Source organism: Chelonoidis abingdonii, chromosome 12, assembly GCF_003597395.2.
Source record: "Chelonoidis abingdonii isolate Lonesome George chromosome 12, CheloAbing_2.0, whole genome shotgun sequence".
NCBI lineage: Eukaryota > Metazoa > Chordata > Testudines > Testudinidae > Chelonoidis > Chelonoidis abingdonii.
Genome location: NC_133780.1, coordinates 2,102,046 through 2,120,306, shown reverse-complemented (window position 1 = coordinate 2,120,306; position 18,261 = coordinate 2,102,046). Strand labels below are relative to the sequence as shown.

General features: G+C 58.1%; 1 protein-coding gene across 1 annotated transcript; it reads right to left on the bottom strand.

Annotated features, from left to right (window-relative positions):
* Positions 1-1,814: 1,814 nt before the first annotated feature.
* Positions 1,815-17,796, bottom strand: SAPCD1 (suppressor APC domain containing 1). The gene is made up of 7 exons (XM_075071501.1): positions 17,562-17,796; positions 9,321-9,578; positions 7,030-7,166; positions 5,307-5,444; positions 3,262-3,363; positions 2,706-2,831; positions 1,815-1,980 (listed from the first exon to the last, which is right to left on the bottom strand). Exons 1-7 carry the CDS (start codon positions 17,794-17,796, stop codon positions 1,858-1,860), a joined length of 1,119 nt encoding a protein of 372 aa, XP_074927602.1. The 3' UTR covers positions 1,815-1,857.
* Positions 17,797-18,261: the final 465 nt, after the last annotated feature.

The window sequence follows — 18,261 nt, the reverse complement described above, 5'->3', positions numbered from 1 at the left end:
GGCCAGGCTGCCTTGTGTTAACGCACAAGGCTGCGTGTCAGGTCTCCTGGAGTCAATTCCTGCCTCTGCTGGGCAAGTCCCTTTCCTGGTCTGTGCCTCAGTTTCCCCTTGGTCTGTCTAGTGTGTAAGCACTTCAAGGCTGAAACTATCCAGTGTCTGTATGCAGACCTAGTGCAACAGGGGCCCTGATCTCAGTCAGGAGGGGTGTGTGCAGCGCCTGGCGCCCTGATCTTAGTTGGGGAGGGCGGGGTTTGCAGTGCTTTTTAAATTTCATCTCCTAATGATTGGAAGAATTGTGGCTGATTTGTAGATTTTGGCTAATTATTTTCAATAAGTGAATTATTTTTGGATTATATTTATTTCCGGTGATTCTGGTATTTCTGGGTGATGATTTTAAATTGGGTTTATTGTTTGGGTGTTTGTGCTTTTTTCTTTGGTTAGTTTTGTTTTTGTTATTTGGTTGGTTAAAGATAATACCACTTTTTTTTTTTTTAAATTAAACTGCTGTTAATAAAGGAAATTGATAATGCCGCAGAAGAGGTGAGTTCCAATTCTGATTTGGAACATGGGGCCTGTCCCCTCTAGGGGGCGCCCACTCCCACCCGGCCCCAGGGCAGGGACTGGCTGGCTCATGGGGGTGGGGAATGGGGCAGGGGCCTGGCCCCTCTAGGGGGCACTGTCTCCCATCTGGCCCCCATCCAGGGGACTGGCTGGCTCAGCGATGGGGGGAGTGGGACACTGAATGAAGAAGTGAAGCTTGAATTCTGTCTTTTCCTTTTGACCATGTTTATTATATTAATTGCGAACAGTCTATTTACAGCGATTAGACTAAATACCTTGGAGTCTTCCCCTCACATCCATCATCTGAAGAGGGGGAGGATGGGGGCTAATGCGGAGAGTAAAGATCACGCTATGTGTTGTCAAGGGATGCCGTGGGTAAAGGTAGGTGGTGGAAGGAGAGTCCCCATCAGCTTTAAGCACTAGAGGGCTAATGACACACAGACAGGTCTGAATCCAGCCACTAGAGGGCACTTAGCCATAAACAATGTGTCACACCCCACAAAGGGGTCAGGGAGGGAACCCTGAAAATGCACACAAGTAAAAGTGTGGGTTGAGAGATGTGTGGGTGGGTGGGGGTGGGAAAGTAGAGGGGTATGCAGGACGGGATGGGGACCACATAGATCTGTAGCTAAGGGTCACACTGGTGCAAAGCACTGTGGGTATTCCCCATTGAAAGCCTCTTTGGACAGTCAGTTATTAGCCCTCTTGTTACCCATAATCCAGGAAGTGATGTTATCGGGAGGCTCCCAGATGACAGGAAGCCAGGAGTGTAACATCATGGGGTGGTTGTGTCAGGCTGTGTGTGTGTGTGTCCATAAGAAAGGCCGTGACCTCAGAGGGTGGGGCAGGGTTGGACTTGACTATGAAACAACCACATGGGTTGGAGGAAGAAGGGACAGGAAGTGAAGAAGTCAGTGACATCGTCAGAAAAAGCGAGGAGGAGGAAGTGACGCCTAAAGGGTCTGAAGAGGAAGTGATGTCAGCAGAGTCTGAAGATGATGTGATACCACCAGGAGCGTGACATCATGGACCAATGACAGGATGGAGGAAATGACATAATAGGACAGGAGGAGGAAGTGAGCTAGTTCCTTCCAGGTCCAGCAGGAAATGACTGCACTGGGGGGTGGGGTACAAGGAAGTGACCTCACTGGCCTTGGGCGAATGACAGGAAGTGACATCATTGCCCCAGGAGAAAATTACATCTTTGCTCTCAGAAGGAAGTGACTTGGGTCTGGTAGGTCTGTGGCAGGAAGTGACCTCGTCTGGTAGGTCAGCGGGAGGAAGTGACCTCGTCCGTCAGATGAAGGTCGACTCCTTGTGGCTGGGCAGCCGGGAGCCCCGGCTCTCCTGGAGTTGCCTGCACAGAGCCGCCTTCTCCTGCTCCAGCTGGGCGATGCGGTCGCTCTTCTCCGACACCTCCTGCCGCCAAGAAGACATTGGTCATGCTTGGGCGGCCATATTGGCCTCCCCCCCACCCCCCTGGAGGGGAAGGGGGGAAGCGTGGACTCCTCGGGCGGCCAGCGGGTGGCGCTAACCTCCTGGTCTCCTTGAGCCCCCTGGATGCGCCGGGGCAGGGAAGATGTCTCAGACGGCCATTTTGTTGCACTGCCCATCGCTTATCCCTCGCTTCTTGGGTGGCCATCTTGGGCCTTCACCCAATCAATCAAGGAAGACCAGTGTGGTGGCGATTTGGTGGCACTGCCTCTTCCCCAGGCGGCCATCCTGGGGCAATACCTCCTTGCCTCACTTCCGGCTACCTGGCCATCTTGAACCCACTGCCGAAACATGGCAGCGAAGAGCTCTCCACTCGTTGTCCTACCCCCCCTAACCTCACCGCTAGGCACCCTGGGCCGCCATCTTGAATCCGGGCCTCAAACCCAACCATGCCATAAGATCGTTGGCCATCTTGAATCTCACCCCTTGCCACTCTAGGAACAGAGCGATCAGGTGGCCATCTTGTTATGCGACTTCTGAGCCAACCAAGCCACAGGGCAGAGATCCCCACAGAGCTGGCCATCTTGCCCAATTGCTGCACCCTGCAGGAGGCGGGGTGGACTTTGCAGAGTCAGCCATCTTGAACCCTTCTCTGCTGCCATTTTCCGAATCCCGAATTCCCCCTCCTGGGCCCATGACCACCTCCGTACCTTGATGAGCAGCCGGTTCTGCTCCTTCAGCACGTTCATGGCTTGCTGCTGAAATTCCTGCTGCTTCCCTGTTTGGAAGAGCGGGGGCCCAAGTGGGCTGGAGGGGAAGCAGGGGGGAGGGTCAGCCTGGATGGGGGGGAAGAACAGATCAGTCCGAGTCCCTTTTCATATTAGCCAAGAGAGTGCATAGCTCCCCATTCTCCGCCCCCCGCCCCGCTCTGCCGGTGCCCCTCACTCCCGCCCTACAGCCCCTGCCAGCCCAGCCCTGCCCCCCCAGCTCTGCCGGTGCCCCTCACTCCTGACCTGCAGCCCCCTGCTAGCCCAGCCCTGCCCCCCTCCAGCTCTGCTGGTGCCCCTCACTCCCGACCCACAGCCCCCGCTAGCCCAGCCCTGCCCCCCAGCTCTGGCGGTGCCCCTCACTCCCGACCTGCAGCCCCCTGCCAGCCCAGCCCTGCCCCCCTCCAGCTCTGCTGGTGCCCCTCACTCCCGACCCGCAGCCCCCTGCTTACTCAGCTCTGCCCCCCCAGCTCTGCCAGTGTCCCACCCCCCCGCTGACCTTTCCAGGGCTGGCCAGTAGATTTCGCAGCCCGAGATTCACCTCCTGGATCTTGGCCAGCAGGAGGCAGCTCTGACTGGGGCACGAATCTGGGAAATAATCCTGGGGGGAGGGGAGAAGAAATAGTCAATGGGGAAAATTCCTGCAATGAGCGTGCAGGTCCCCTGCCGGACGCCTGGGTCCCCACCGGATGCCTGGGTCCCCTGTACCCACCCTGGGCAGCTTGGGCTGATCCACTGCATCCCATATCACAGTTCACCCCCCTGTCATGGGAACAATGGAATGATCCATTTCACTCCCCCCAACACTAAACAATGGAATGATCCATCCACACTAAATAGTTATGGAATGATCCAATATCCTCCATCCAATAGTAACAATGGACTGTTCCTCCCCTTTATTCCCCTAATGATAAGAATGGAAGAACCCATCGTCTCCTCCCAATAATACCGTGGACCCGTTTGTCCCGCAACAATTACAATGGATCAGTCTATTTCCCCTTCATGAGACAATGACAATGGACCAGTCCATTCACCCCTAATGGTAACAATGGACCAGTCCATTCCCCCTTCACATAGCAATGGACTAGTCCATTCACCCCTAATGATAACAGTGGACTGATCCACCCCACCTACTCTTTATACAGAACAACCCACCTCAGTTAGGGTTGCCAACTTTCTAGTCACACACAACTGAACACCCAAGCCCCTCCCCTTCCCAAAGCCCCGCCTCCACCCATTGCCCCTCCCTCCGTGGCTCGCTCTCCCCCACCCTCACTTACTTTCACTGAGCTGGGGCAGGGGGTAGGGGTGGAGATGAGGGACTTGGAGTGCAGGAGGGGGCTCCAGGTGGGAGGGTGGCACTGAGGGATTTGGAGTGTGGGAGGGGCCTGCAGGTTGGGGTGCCATAGTGGGTGACGGGTTCAGGATGTGGGAGGCGGCTCTGGGCTGGGGCAGAGGGTTGGGGCTCAGGGCATGGGCTTTCCTCGGGCGTCTCCTGGTCAGTGGGACAATGAGGTGTGGGGGGGGATAAGGCAGGCTCCCCCTCTGTCCTGGCCCCTCGGACCACGCTATGTGCACCCCAGAAGCAGCCAGCAGGTCCAAGTCCTAGGTGGTGAGGCCAGGAGGCGCCATGCACCAGTCTCGCTTGCAGACACCACCCCCCCAGCTCCCATTGGCCGTAGTTCCCAGGCAATGGGAGTGCATAGCCAGCGCTCAGGGCAGGGGCAGCGCCTGGCGCCCCGTGGCCCCCCTGCCTAGGAGCCGAACCTGCCGGCTGCTTCTGGGGGGCAGCGCGGTGCCAGGACAGGTAGAGATTAGCCTGTTTTAGCCGCACAGCACCCCCAACCGGACTTTTAACGGCCCAATGGACAGCGCTGACCGGAGCCCCCAGGGTCCCTTTTCGACTGGGCATTCTAGTTAAAAACCGGATACCTGGTAACCCTCACCCCTCTGTACAGTAATAATTAAATAACCTCTTCTCTCCACACACCCCCATTAAACACAGTGGACTGCTCCATCTCCCCATTATTAATAATAGACCAAACCACTCCCTTCACACTTTACACAATGGGCTGAGCTCTGCTCCCACCGCCCCCCACAGTAACAACAGCCCGCTCCATTACCACCCTATTCATACCAATGGCCCAATCTATTCCCCCCATAATCCCGAATGGACTGATCCTTGCACCTCCCCATGTTAACAATGGACTGATCCATCACCATTCTAATCACAATGGTTTGATCCACCCCAAAGATCGATCCATCCCCATCTCCTAATTAATACTAACAGATCAATCCAGTCCCCTTCACAACAATAATAGATTGATCCGTCCCTCCTTCCAATAAAAATGATTTGATCCATGTTCCCCAGGCTAATAGATTTATCCATCCCCATTAAAAACAATGGACTGATCTATTGTCCACCCCCCAAACATGACCCCCCTAATTGTGAGAATGGACTGCTCTGACCCCTCCCATCCCCCCCAAAGACAATGCCTTGACCCATTCCCCCCCCCCGCGCATTAAGGTGGCGATGGTACGTACCGGCTCCGCCCCCGCCTGCTCCTGCCTGCGCTGAGCCTCCAGCAGGTGGCGCCGGTACCAGCCCCTCAGGCGCTCGGCCAGTTCCAGCCCCTGCAGCAGCGCGTCCCGCTCCCGCTCCCGCGCCTGCCTGCGCTGCAGCTGGGGGGAGACGGGGGTCAGCGTGGGGCGGGGAGCCCGGACGCCTGGGTTCTCCCCCCGCCTGGGGGGTGGGAGCCCGGACGCCTGGGTTCTCTTCCCCGGCTGTGGGGTGGGAGCCCGGATGCCTGGGTTCGCCCCCCGCCTGGGGGGTGGGAGCCCGGACACCTGGGTTCTCTCCTGGCTCTGGGAGGGGAGCGGGGTCTAGTGGTTAGAGCAGGAGGTGAGGGACTGGTGGGTTAGAACAGGGGAGCTGGGCGCCAGGACTCCTGGGTTCTCTCCTGGCTCAGGGCGGGGAGTGGGGACTGGTGGTTAGAGCAGTGGGCTGGGAGCCAGGACTCCTGGGTTCTCTCCTCAGGGAGGGGAGTGGTGTCTAGTGGTTAGGGCAGGGAGTGTTAGGAGCCAGGACTCCTTAGTTCTCCCCCAGGTCTGGGAGGGCAGTGGGGTCTAGTGGTTAGAGTGGGAGGTGTGGGGCTGGGAGCCAGGACTCCTGGATTCTCTCGCTGGCTTGGGGAGGTAGGGCTGGGAACCAGGACTCCTGGGTTCTCCCCCCAGGGTCTGGGAGGGGAGTGATGCCTACTGGTTAGAGCAGGAGGTGAGGGGCTGGTGGGTTAGCGCAGGGGGGCTGGGAGCCAGGACTCCTGGGTTCTCTCCCCATCTCTGGGAGGGCAGTGGGGGCTGGTGGTTAGAGCAGGGTGCCCCGGACTCCTGGGTTCCCGAGGGCGGGGCTGTCACTCACCCCCAGGAAGAAGTGCTCCGCCTCCCAGCTGCCCAGCCCAGTGCCCAGAGGCAGGATGAGGATGGTGTAGCTGCGCTGAACGGCCCTGGGGGGCAGCAGCAGCGACAGCAGGGGGCAGCGCCGCATGGCAGGGTGGGGGGGCTGGCGGGGCACCCCCGCCCTCATCCCAGCCCCTGCTCTGTGTCCTTCCCCTTCTGCACTGCCCTCTTCACACCTCCTCTCTGCCCCTCCGGCGGCTCCTGCTCGGCAGCCCAGCCTGGTGCTGACTGAGGGGCCCGGCCCGGGGAGCCCAGTTGTGGGGGGGACCCTGTGCCCGGCTAAGCCACCCAGCCGCTGAGCGCAGCATTTCCCGCGGCGCCGAGACAATAGCCCCTAAGCCCAGGCTTCCGCCCGGCTGGGCCAGGCAGGGGGACAGAGACGGGGATGGAAAGAAACTGCCCCCTGCCAGCCCTAGAGGGGTCAGGCCCCTGCCCCATTCCCTGCCCCCCTGAGCCTGGGGCCAAATGGGAGCCGGCGCCCCCTAGAGGGGACAGGCCCCTGCCCCATTTCCTCCCATCCTCTAGGACTTCAGTAATTATTTCTGTTCCTCACCAGTAGAGAACACCTGGGGGGTTGCGGGTCGGGAGTGAGGGGCACCGGCAGAGCTGGGGGGCGCCCAGGAGGCTAAGAGTTGGGAGTAGGTGGCACCGGGCTGGCCCCAAGGGGCTGTGGGTCAGGAGTGGGGAGGGCAGGGGGGCTGGCCCCAGGGGACTGCGGGTAGGGAGTGCGGGGAATGGTGCTGGGCTGGGGGGTGCCCGGGGGGCTGTGGGTTGGGAGTGAGGGGCACTGGGCCGGGCCGGGGGGACTCACCGCCCCGTAGTCGATGCCGTGGGTGATCGTGTGGCGTCGCGGCTCCTTCTGGACACGGAGGCTCCGGGGCCGCCCGGCCTGGCTCAGGGAGCTGTTGATGCTGCGGGATCGGGTCACACCCCTCGGCTCCCCCTCACCTGGGGTGAAAGGGTGGGGGTGAGCCCCAGCCTGGCCATGGGGCCAGTCCCCTCTAGGGGGCATCGCCCCCCCCTGGCCCCAGGGCAGGAACTGGGCTGGCGATGGGGAATGGGGCAGGGACCTGTCCCCTCTAGGGGGCACCAGCTCCCCCTGGCACCTGGGCAGGGACTGGCTGGCTCAGGGGGGCAGGGAATGGGGCAGGGGCCTGTCCCCTCTGGGGGCCTTTGTCCTCTTGTCCCGTCCTCGCTGCTGTAATTAAACCACTAATTAATTACAGGGTCTCATTGATTGCCCGGCTGGGCCTGTACTGATCCATCAATCCTTGTATTGGAGACACAGACACAATCCTCGTCAATGTAATTAACTGCCCCTGTGCGTCCCACGCTGGTGCACCTCACTCCCGACCCGCAGCCCCTGCTAGCCCAGCCCTGGGCTCCCCAGCCCTGCCGGTGCCCCTCACTCCCGACCCGCAGCCCCTGCTAGCCCAGCCCTGGGCTCCCCAGCCCTGCCGGTGCCCCTCACTCCCGACCCGCAGCCCCTGCTAGCCCAGCCCTGGGCGCGTCCCACGCTGGTGCACCTCACTCCCGACCCGCAGCCCCTGCTAGCCCAGCCCTGGGCTCCCCAGCCCTGCCGGTGCCCCTCACTCCCGACCCGCAGCCCCTGCTAGCCCAGCCCTGGGCTCCCCAGCCCTGCCGGTGCCCCTCACTCCCGACCCGCAGCCCCTGCTAGCCCAGCCCTCCGCCGGTGCCCCTCCCTCCCGCCCCGCAGCCCCCCGGGCCCCCCAGCTCTGCCGGTGCCCCTCACTCCCGACCCGCAGCCCCCGGGCTTCCGCCTGCTCCGCTGGTGCCCCTCACTCCCGACCCGCAGCCCCCGGGCTTCCGCCTGCTCCGCTGGTGCCCCTCACTCCCGACCCGCAGCCCCCGGCCCCCCCAGCTCCACCGGTGCCCCTCACTCCCGACCCGCAGCCCCCGGGCTTCCCCCTGCTCCGCCGGTGCCCCTCACTCCCGACCCGCAGCCCCTGGGCTCCCCCCAGCTCCGCCGGTGCCCCTCACTCCCGACCCGCAGCCCCCGGGCTCCCCCCTGCTCCGCCGGTGCCCCTCACTCGTGACCCACAGCCCCGCGCTGTTTGAGGTTCCCCTCCCTGTCACTGTTAGACCAAAGATTTTCTGGGCTCTGTCCCCCATGCACAGGGGCCCGAGGCTGGAGTCCCCCCCTCCCCCCGGCATTGAGATGCAGCTGCCTCTGGGGCAGAGCAGCTGGTTATACAGGGACACCCCACCCCCCGGCATTGAGATGCAGCCATTTCTGGGGCAGGGCGGCTGGTTATACGGGGACCCCTCCTTCAGGGCGGAGATGCAGCCACCTCTGGGGTGGGGCGGCTGCTTGTACTCTCTGGTGGGTGTTTCGTGGGCCGAGGGCAGCAATCCAGGAAGGGAGGTGTCCGCAGCAGCTGGGGCTGGTGCTCGGTGGGTCGGATTAGACGCCTTAATCTGCGGGTTAACCCGAGGGAAAACTCCCAGGTGCCAGGCTGGGGGCAAGACGCTGGGAGCAGCGCCCATGGGAGCTGGGGTAGGTGGGCAGGGGGGCAGCATTGGGCCCCTCTCGTAGCTGAACTCAATGGTTTGCCCCTCCCCGCCCGTGGGGCTGGCTCCCAAGCCCTCTGGCTGGCCGTGGGGCCGGGCGGGCCCGGCTCTAAGAGGATTGGGGCTCTCTATGACCGGGCAGACAGGATCAGCCCTGCTAAGCTCCCGGCCGTATGCTGCCAGGCTGACCCCCCCTCCTTCCTGAGAGCTGGGGGGGCTGGCCCCACAGCATCATTGCTTCCCATCCCCCCCTCCATTCCCCTACAGATCCTGTACCCACTCCCACCCCCCCATCACCCTCAGCCCCGAGAGCTGCCACTTCCCCTCCCCCTGTGCTAACCCACCAGCCCCCACTCCTCTTCCAGAGCCAGGGAGAAAACCCAGGAGTCCTGGCTCCCAGCACCCCCTGCTCTAACCACCAGCCCCCACACCCCTCCCAGAGCCGGGGAGAGAGAACCCAGGAGTCCTGGCTTCCAGCCCCCCTGCTCTAACCCACCAGCCCCCACTCCACTTCTGGAGTTTGAGAGAGAAGCCAGGAGTCCAGGTCCCCTGCCCTGCCCCCTCACTCACGCGTCTGGCCCTCGCTCGGCCTCTCCTGCGCTGAGTTGTGTCCGGTCTCTGCCGGCTCCTGTCCAGGCCCCTGCTCCCCCTCCTGGTCCTGGAGCAGCGCGATTCTCAGCCCGGCCACCAGGCGGGGGAAGCTCAGAAACCCCCCACTGGGCCCTGCCACCTGCTGCAGGGCGGGCAGCACCCCCGGGGGCAGGCGCTCGTGCTGCGCCCCCCCTGGCGGGGTCAGGCCCGGGGGCCCCCGCCCAGCGCTCTTCGATTCTGACAGCACCAAAACGGGGCCCCCCAGTGACGTTGTTACGCGCCTCGCTCGTCAGACCGAAGAGGTCCGGAGGCATGCGGAGGAAGGACCGGGCAGCCGTGGGCAGGGCCAGGCCCAGGCAGGGTCCTCGGGGCACGGGGAGGGGGGCGACCAGGAGGTCATGGGTCAGAGCAGTGGGGGCGAGAGCCAGGACACCTGGGTTCCCGGAGGCGAGCGGGGTGGTGGTTAGTGCAGGGGGGCTGGGAGCCAGGACGCTGGGTTCTCCGTAAGGGGATGGGTCGGTGGGTTAGTGGGGGGGGGAGCCAGGATCCTGGTTCTCTGGAGGGAGTGGGGCTGGTGGTTAGAGCAAGTGGCGGAACCAGACTCCTGGGTTCTCTCTGTGGGTGGCTTTCGTCCGTTGTCGCGCCTCGTCACCCATCTCGGAGTCAGAGCACGGGGGGAGGTGGGGATCCCAGCTGGGGAGCCAGTCCCGTGACTCACCAGCCGTTCCTCTAATCCTCCAGGCCAGCTGATTAGTGGCTCCAGCTAATGAACCTTCCTACTCCGGATCTGGGCCAGGGGCACCAACTGGGCAGTGGGGGAACCCAAAGAACCCGGCCCCTGCCCCCATCAGCTGCCCTCCTTTAGCCCCTCGTCGCTCCCCAGGTCTGGACACCTTTGTTATTGTAGGGTCTCTGTATCAAAATGGGGACAGGTGGTTGTCGGTCCATGGAGCGCTGGCAGGTGTTATCGTGTCCAGTAGCGCGGCAGGCTGGTTTGTTCGGTGTCCCGGTGAGCGCTGGGCAGGGCTGGTTTGTTAGTGGCGTCGCCGGTGAGCGCTGGGCAGGCTGGTTTGTTATGGTCGGTCTCCGGTGAGAGCTGGGCAGGGCTGGTTTGTTATTGATCGGTCTCCAGTGGCGCTGGGCAGGCTGGTTTGTATCGTAGGGTCTCCGGGAGGAGCTGGCAGGGCTGTTTGTTATCGTTAGGTCTCGGGAGAGCTGGCAGGGCTGGTTTTATTGTAGGCTCCGGGAGAGCTGGCAGGCTGGTTTGTTATGGTCGGGTTGTGGGGCCGCGTTTGCGGAAGTGCGCTTTAAAAGAGAGAGATGGACCTCCGAGTCTCAGCTGTGTCAACTGCATGTCCGCTATCATCAAGGGAGCTGTTCTTCTTTACATCTAGGCCTGATCATCAACTCTGGACAAATCACCCTGGTGCCCCACGGCAAAGAATAGAATTTATCGGGGCAAGTGCTGGACTCCAACCATTGCAACAGCCAGTTTGCCCCGCACCCGGTTTCAGGGCCATAGTCTCCCTTGTCCAAAGTCTCAGAGGTTTCCAACTACCTCTGCCCGTAATTTGCCTCACTCTCCTGGGCACATGGCTGCATGTATTTCGTTACACAAACATGCCAGAACCTCGCGAATCGCGCTGCCATCAAACCATGGCTCGCTCTGTCAATCGGCGAGCAGGGTATGCCACATCCAGACATTATCCTATGGTCACAGCACCGGATGTCCTGCAGCTCCCTCAACTGGTGAAAGAGGTTGTCCCAATTGTGTGCGGGCTACCCTTTCCATCCTCCCTCAGCCCTCTGCATCCCTACTAAAACGGACACGTCCGCGCTGGGCTGGAGCACCACCTTGGGCAAACTGCGCACTCAAGGCCCTTTGTCAATCCCGGAAGCTGACCCTCTCATATGCAATGTCGAGCAGCTCAGAAAAGTGGTCCGCTGGTGTGCCAAGCGTTCCTCGGGCCATCTACATACGGCCGGTGTGTTGCAGGTTCCATCGACAACCACAACGCATAGTATTTCACATCAACAAGCAGTGGAGGGACAAGGTCGGCTTTCCTCACCTTCTGCCAGGGAAGCGATCCGACTGTGGGACTTCTGTATACGCCAATCCACTAGATCCTTGGTGGCCTCCTTTCTTCCAGGGTGTACGAAACACACTCACAGATCACCTGACAGGTCCTTCCCTCTCGCATGGAACTGGTCCATCGCCCAGATGGTTCTCCAGTCGATCTTTCCGGAGGTGGGGCTTTTCCCACCCACAGTCGACCTGTTTGCATCCAAATGAACAGAAAATGCAGTGTTCTGCTCCTACAAGGTCACTCCCGGGCTCCATGTCGGCGCCGTTCACTGATTCCCGTGGCAATCGGGGCCACTCTGTTATGCTTTCCACTGATCCTGCTCAAGATCCGCAAGGACATCAAGCCCGCATTATTCTGACGTCCGCTTGGGCCAGACAGGCACTGGTACACCATGTGCTCGACCTTCCCTATCAGACCCAATTCCCCTGCCGCTCTGGCCGTGCACTTGATCACGCAAGACTTCGGCAGGCTTCACCACCCGGACTCTGCAGTCCTCCAGCCTGACAGCATGGCTTCTGTCTGGTTAAGCCTCAGTAGTTGAGCTGTTCGCCGAAGTACAACAGGTGTGTGTCCTCGGACAAGCAGAAAGCCGCTCCACGTGCTCGAATACCTCGCAAAATGGAAGCGCTTCTGCCACTCGGGTGCCCAACATGGCCATTTCCCCGCGGTGGCATCAATCCCCACTGTCCTGGACTATCTATGGTCTCTCAGGACACAGGGATTGGCAATCTTACTCTGCCGAGTGCACTTCGCGGCTAAATCGCACCTCCATCCCGGGGGAAGCTGGCATTCCGGTTTTTTCCCACTGCTACTGGTCTTCAGGGTCATCAGGGCTTGGAACGGCTATACCCTCAGGTCAACCCCTACCCGGGACCTGAACCTTGTTGTTAAAAAACAGGGCTTCATGGGCCTCCCCTTTGAGCTTTGGCACATGCTCGCTATACTTGGTAACCTGTCCTGGATCAAACAGCTTTCTAGTCCGCGTTACCATCTCGGCTAGACGAGTCTCAGAACTTCGTGCACCTGGACGTGATCCTCCATATACTGTGTTTCCATAAGGACAAGGTACACGCTGCGGACCAAACACCCGCAGCAATGTCCTTCCCAGGTCGTACTCCGCCTTTTTCACATCTGACAGGACATGCTTTCTGCCCAGACTTCTTTCCAAAGCTGCATCATCACGACGAGAACACCTCCATTACTTTCGGATGTACGGAGGGCCTCTCGTGTTCTACATCGAGAGGACAAGCCCTTCTAGGCAATCACAGCAGCTATTTGTAGTCGTGGCAGAACATATGAAGGGGCAGGACAATCTCCTGCCAACGTAATCGCGTCTTGAGTTTACGTCATGTATTCGGAACTTGCTTATGACTTGCTCATAGCCAGTCCGGGCCATCTCACGCCCACTCTTACACTGGGCTCAGGCTCAATTTGCTGCTTTCCTTTTGCCATGTCCTATAGGTCAGGAAATCTGCCCACGCGGCACCCACCTGGTCTTCTATCCACCACACGTTTGCACCATTGACCATTGGTTCTCTATACATTCTAATAAGAGACAATGCGCCTATGGCTCAGCGGTCTTACATTCCCCGCAACGTCTCGCTCCACCGGGCCACGCGCTCAGAGATAAGGCTCTGGGAATACAGAGCGCGAACGTGGAATGGGATTATGAGCCAGCACTTGAAGAAGAAAAGACGGTTAACTCACCGTTGTAACGTTGTTGCTTCGACGCGATGTGTTGCTCATAGCGCATTCCACACACCCACCTCTCCTTCCGCGTCACTGTCGAGTAAGCCCGAAGAAGGAACGAGGAGCGGATGGGGCACCGGCCCAAGGGTATATAGCCAGCGTGCCATAGGACCGGCGCCACCTGCCAGGGGGCGACTGCCGGACCCACGTGAGTTGTTTGTCAGGGTAAAAGTTTCGCGCGGAGAACGTTATGCATGAGCGTGTGCGGACACCTCACGGAATGGATATGAGCAACACATCCAAAGAAACAACAGTATACAAAGGTGAGTTGCCGCTTTTCTGATCAATCTGGCTTTATGAATCATTAGCCCACAATTAAGGCTTTAATAGTTGAGTCAATGTTGGCTATAACTTGAAGGCTTTCCTTCTCTCCCACTCAGGACTCCCAGAGGGGCGGGGGGCAAGTGGGGCAACTTTGCTGGGCAGGGCCCCATGAGAAATTAGTATTGCAACTTTTTTTCTTTTTAATGGAAGGGACCCCTGAAAATTGCTTTGCCAGGCACCTGATCCTCTGGCAGCCTGCTCCACTAAATCGTGGACAAATACGATAGTTACTTCTGGCATGGAAAAAAGTTGACTAGGCTGTTACAATCTTCATGGCAGTTGTCTGTGCTGCCTAATGTGCTAGGTACACCGGTCCCTGTTAAACAGCCATTGTTTGCCAAAAGTCACCATAACGTGTTTAGCTGAGATACCCATTCTTTCTTGCTATATTTAGAGAAGAAATATTGACAACCGTGGTACCTGACATGGTAAACGAAACACTGACTTAATGGTGACACCTGGCATAAATCCAAGTCCTGGAGTCACTTGCACAATGAAGACATAGTCTGCAACTTGCAAGAAATGGGCATGAGGTGGGTTTGACAAAGCAAAAGCTGGTGCCAACTTGCATGCTATGTAATTATATAACAAATCTTAATGTGTCAAAATGGGGTGGGGTGGGGTGTATTGTATGTTTAAAGTACAGAAGGTCACAATTTTGGCCGCTAAAGTGGTTGTACTCTATGGGAGAAACCTTCCTCTAGCGTTCTAAACACTTGATTTTGATTCCACGTGCCTGCAATTTTGCATCTGGAATGAATTATGCAGGCTAACAGTTTTAAGGCCACAATATTAACTACAGATACCATTTTCCTAAGGTCAGACTATGCAACTGCCCCTGATTACACCCCACAAATAAGAATGTTATATAAAATCGTGGTACTTTTTTTGCCCAGTTAGGGAAACTGTATGGAGTAACAAATATGAGGTTGTGTGAACCTATAAATAAATAAATATTTTCCCTTTCCTCATATTCCTTCAATACAGTTACGTATAGTAAACACTTTTCACTCCTCTGACGGGTTGCCATCTAATGAATACCTGTTCCTTCCCTGCATTAATTCTTCTCTAAAAAAGATACCTAACAATCAGTATCACACACCTATCAGTTTACCCAATGATAGTTGCTAATGCTTGAGCACTTTTATTTGCTTTATGGAGTGACTAGCAAGGACACGTTTGCATAGAGTCCTAAGCAGCAATAGATATCATGCTACTCCTTCATTAACTACTTTCTGTTACACAAAGCAGTCCCTATCCCTGACACCTATTACTCAAGGAGTACCCCGTTAGTTATCTTCATATTGTAAGGCCTTTGGGCAATCTCTCCAAGCTTGTCTGACATTGTCTCCTCCATCCTCCCAATCCCACTGTGCTACAATATTCTGATGGTGTCATTTTAAACGAGATGGAGACCTACCTACGAGGAGTCCCTTTCAAAGATTCATTATTGATATGGTAAACATGCATAAGTTTCGCTGGGTGAGGAACGGCACATCCTATGTAAGCAAAATATTGTTTGTGGTCGGCATGCCACCTGGTACCCTACTCAGAGATGGTGAAAAAGTTAACCATCCGCATGATATCCTTGGTTGGGGTTCTTCGGATAAGGAGAGACCCAGCAGCGCCTCTTTTCCCAAGAAGTCTGAAGGGAAAATGGAAGAAATTGACATAACAAGTAACACGATGATTCACAACCACATTCCCCCTTGTCTTGCAATAGAAAGTAAACAGGGATTAATTCTTCACTGGGCGTCAGCAAGTGTTGTTTCTTTGAATTTTTTTAAGGGAGTTGCATTGTAGGTTCCCTACGAGCTGATCTGGTTTTATAATACTTGATTTGTCTGTACGTCACACAATCAATTCTTGCCAGCAGATGGCACCCACCCACCTCACCACCCAAGTATACTTTAGCGAGGGCCCACTCTTTTTTCAATACCATTCTGTCCATACATTGCCCAGTGCGCAGTGAGATGCTGTGTTTTTGGCAACATACAAAAATTGAAGTAGCTATTATCGCTGAGTTACACTGAGTTCCAGCCGTGGAGGGTGATGGCCCAGTCCTGCTGGGCCAGCACATCTCGCACAGCCACAGGACACGTACGAACTGGACAATAGAGAATTCTTTAGTTTGTATCCGTACTGGCGAGAGGCTATGCTGCAGGGATTCCTTCCTCATTTTGGGCTGGGATCAAGACATATGAGTGGGATGTTTAGGCTCTCTTGTGTCATTTCTCTATTCTAATGTATATTTTTATTTGTCGTGTATCTGTTTCTCTCTCTTCTTCTATTAAGCCACAAGAGATTATTTGCATGGCGGAACTCTGGTCCCACAATGAGGCACATAGCGAGCCATCTTGTGAGCGCTGGGTAAGATTACAGCCCATTCTGTTTCGCTGACCTTCCGAGACATGTTTGGCACACGCACTGGTAGAAGGGCGAATCTGTCGTCCATATATCCACTTATGGAAAGCGAGCGCGCCGCCCCACTACCATTCTCAATGCAATACCCTTGATTGAACATGCGAATACGCCATTTCTCGGGCGCCTCGGTTCGTCGCGCCTCATCGATCTCTCACATCGGGAGATATGCACAGAAAACCGGAGCATTTCTTTCTGAGCACCCCAGGCTAACCCAGCAAATACATCTCAAGTTCATCACCCCTCCTATACAAGGAGCTCGGCACGAGAGGCGCGAGCCAGCTCTGGGTGCCTGGCTACATATGTGTAATAACTTGTAATCTCCCTGCGAGGATTGTGAGTGTCATTACGATGTGGCGACCGAGGGCAGCAATCCTCCTGTATAGGATGTACAACCGTCCAAAGGCAAGTCTATTGTAGCGTGCGCTGGAACTCCACCGGTTGTGGTGCAGTATGAGGAGGACAAGGCTCACTCTGAACGGGATGGAGTAGACGCCCTTGAGTCTGCGCTGGGTTGTCTACCCAGCATGGGAGGATAACTCTTGCGACGTGATCGCCAGGCTGGGGCAGAGGACGCTCGCGCGACATGTGCAGCTAGGACCATAGGAGACACCTGACAGGAATTACATGGTTGGGGCGTGCCAGGGACAGGCAGTGGGATCCTTTCTTGCTGGCATTCCAGGGTGAAAGTATGTAAGCTAATGATAAACTTACATGCATTCAGATGTCTCGAGATTGTCTCGGCAACGGGACCTCCGCCAGATACATACGTAAAGAGCGGTTAGGAATGTGGCCACTCCACGCCATCCTAGGTCAACTCCGGGCCCAGTGGGCTTAGCCCAGTATGCGCGGGCTCGCCCTAGCATCTAGGAGGAGTCCAGGAGCTGCCTTGCATCGTCTATGTCTAGCGCGTAGGGAGAACGACAGGAGCACAGCCGCCTATAAAGCTCAGCACCGGTCTCGGTACGTTGTGCTTGCGGACGGCGACTTGATCCCGGAACCCTATCCTTCCCTATCGAAATCTGGGACTGCTAATGGGTCTGGTGAAGGACTCCGCGAGGCCAACTAGCATCACTGGCGCTTTAAAACATCCCGTGTAAATACACCACATGAATCCACCCCAACGGTTGACCTCTGCATTGTGTGAACCTGCACGTTTCACACTATCTCTCCACTTATTGAGTATTTGCTTCCGAAACCTCCGCTGCCTAATACCACTCCCACCGCCCCATCACCCCTCAGCCCGAGAGCTGCACTTCCCCTCCCCTGTGCTAACCACCGCCCCACTCCTCTTCCAGACCAGGAGAAAACCCAGGAGTCTGGCTCCAGCACCCGCCAACCACCAGCCCCCAACCACCCCTCCAGAGCGGGAGAGAGAACCCAGGAGTCCTGGCTTCCAGCCCCCTGCTCTAACCCACAGCCCACTCCACTTCTGAGTTTGAGAGAGAAGCCAGGAGTCAGGTCCCCTGCCCTGCCCCTCATCACGCGTCTGGCCCTGCGTCGGCCTCTCCTGCGCTGAGTGTGTCGGTCTCTGCCGCTCCTGTCCAGGCCCTGCTCCCTCTCCTGATCCTGAGATCACCGACTCACCAGCACCGGCCACCAGGCGGGGAAGCTCAGCAAACCCCCACTGGCCTGCCACCTGCTGCCGGCGGGCACCCCGGGGGCAGGCGCTCGTGCTGCGCCCCCGGCGGGGTCAGGCCGGCCCCCGCCGGCCCCAGCGGCTCTCGATCTGTGAGGTGCACGGCCCCGCGCCGCTGCTCGTCCAGGATCTCAGAAGAGGTCCGGAGGCTGCGGAGGAAGGACCGGGCAGCCGTGGGCCAGGCCAGGCCCAGGCAGGGTCCGGGCAGCGGGGAGGGGAGGCGACAGGGAGTCATGGTCAGAGCAGGGTGGGGGCTGAGAGCCAGGACACTGGGTTCTCCGGGAGGCGAGCGAGGGTGGTGGGTTGTGCAGGGGGCTGGGAGCCAGACGCTGGGTTCTCCGTAAGGGGAGTGGGGTCTGGTGGGTTAGAGTGGGGGGGCTGGGGGGGGCTGGGAGCCAGGACTCCTGGTTCTCTGGAGGAGGAGTGGGGTTCTGGTGGTTAAGAGAAAGGGGCGAGCCAGGACTCCTGGTTCTCTCTGTGGCGGTGCTTCGGCCGTCTGTCGGTTCCCTCGTCAGCCCATCTCGAGTCAGAGCAGCTGGGGGGGAGGTGGGGGTGTCCCAGCTGGGAGCCAGTCACGTGACTCACCACCTTTCCTCTAAACCTCCAGGCCAGCTGATTAGTGGCTCAGCTAATGAACTTCCCTACTCCGGATCTGGGCCAGGGGCCACCCTGGGCAGTGGGGAACCCAAAGAACCCGGCC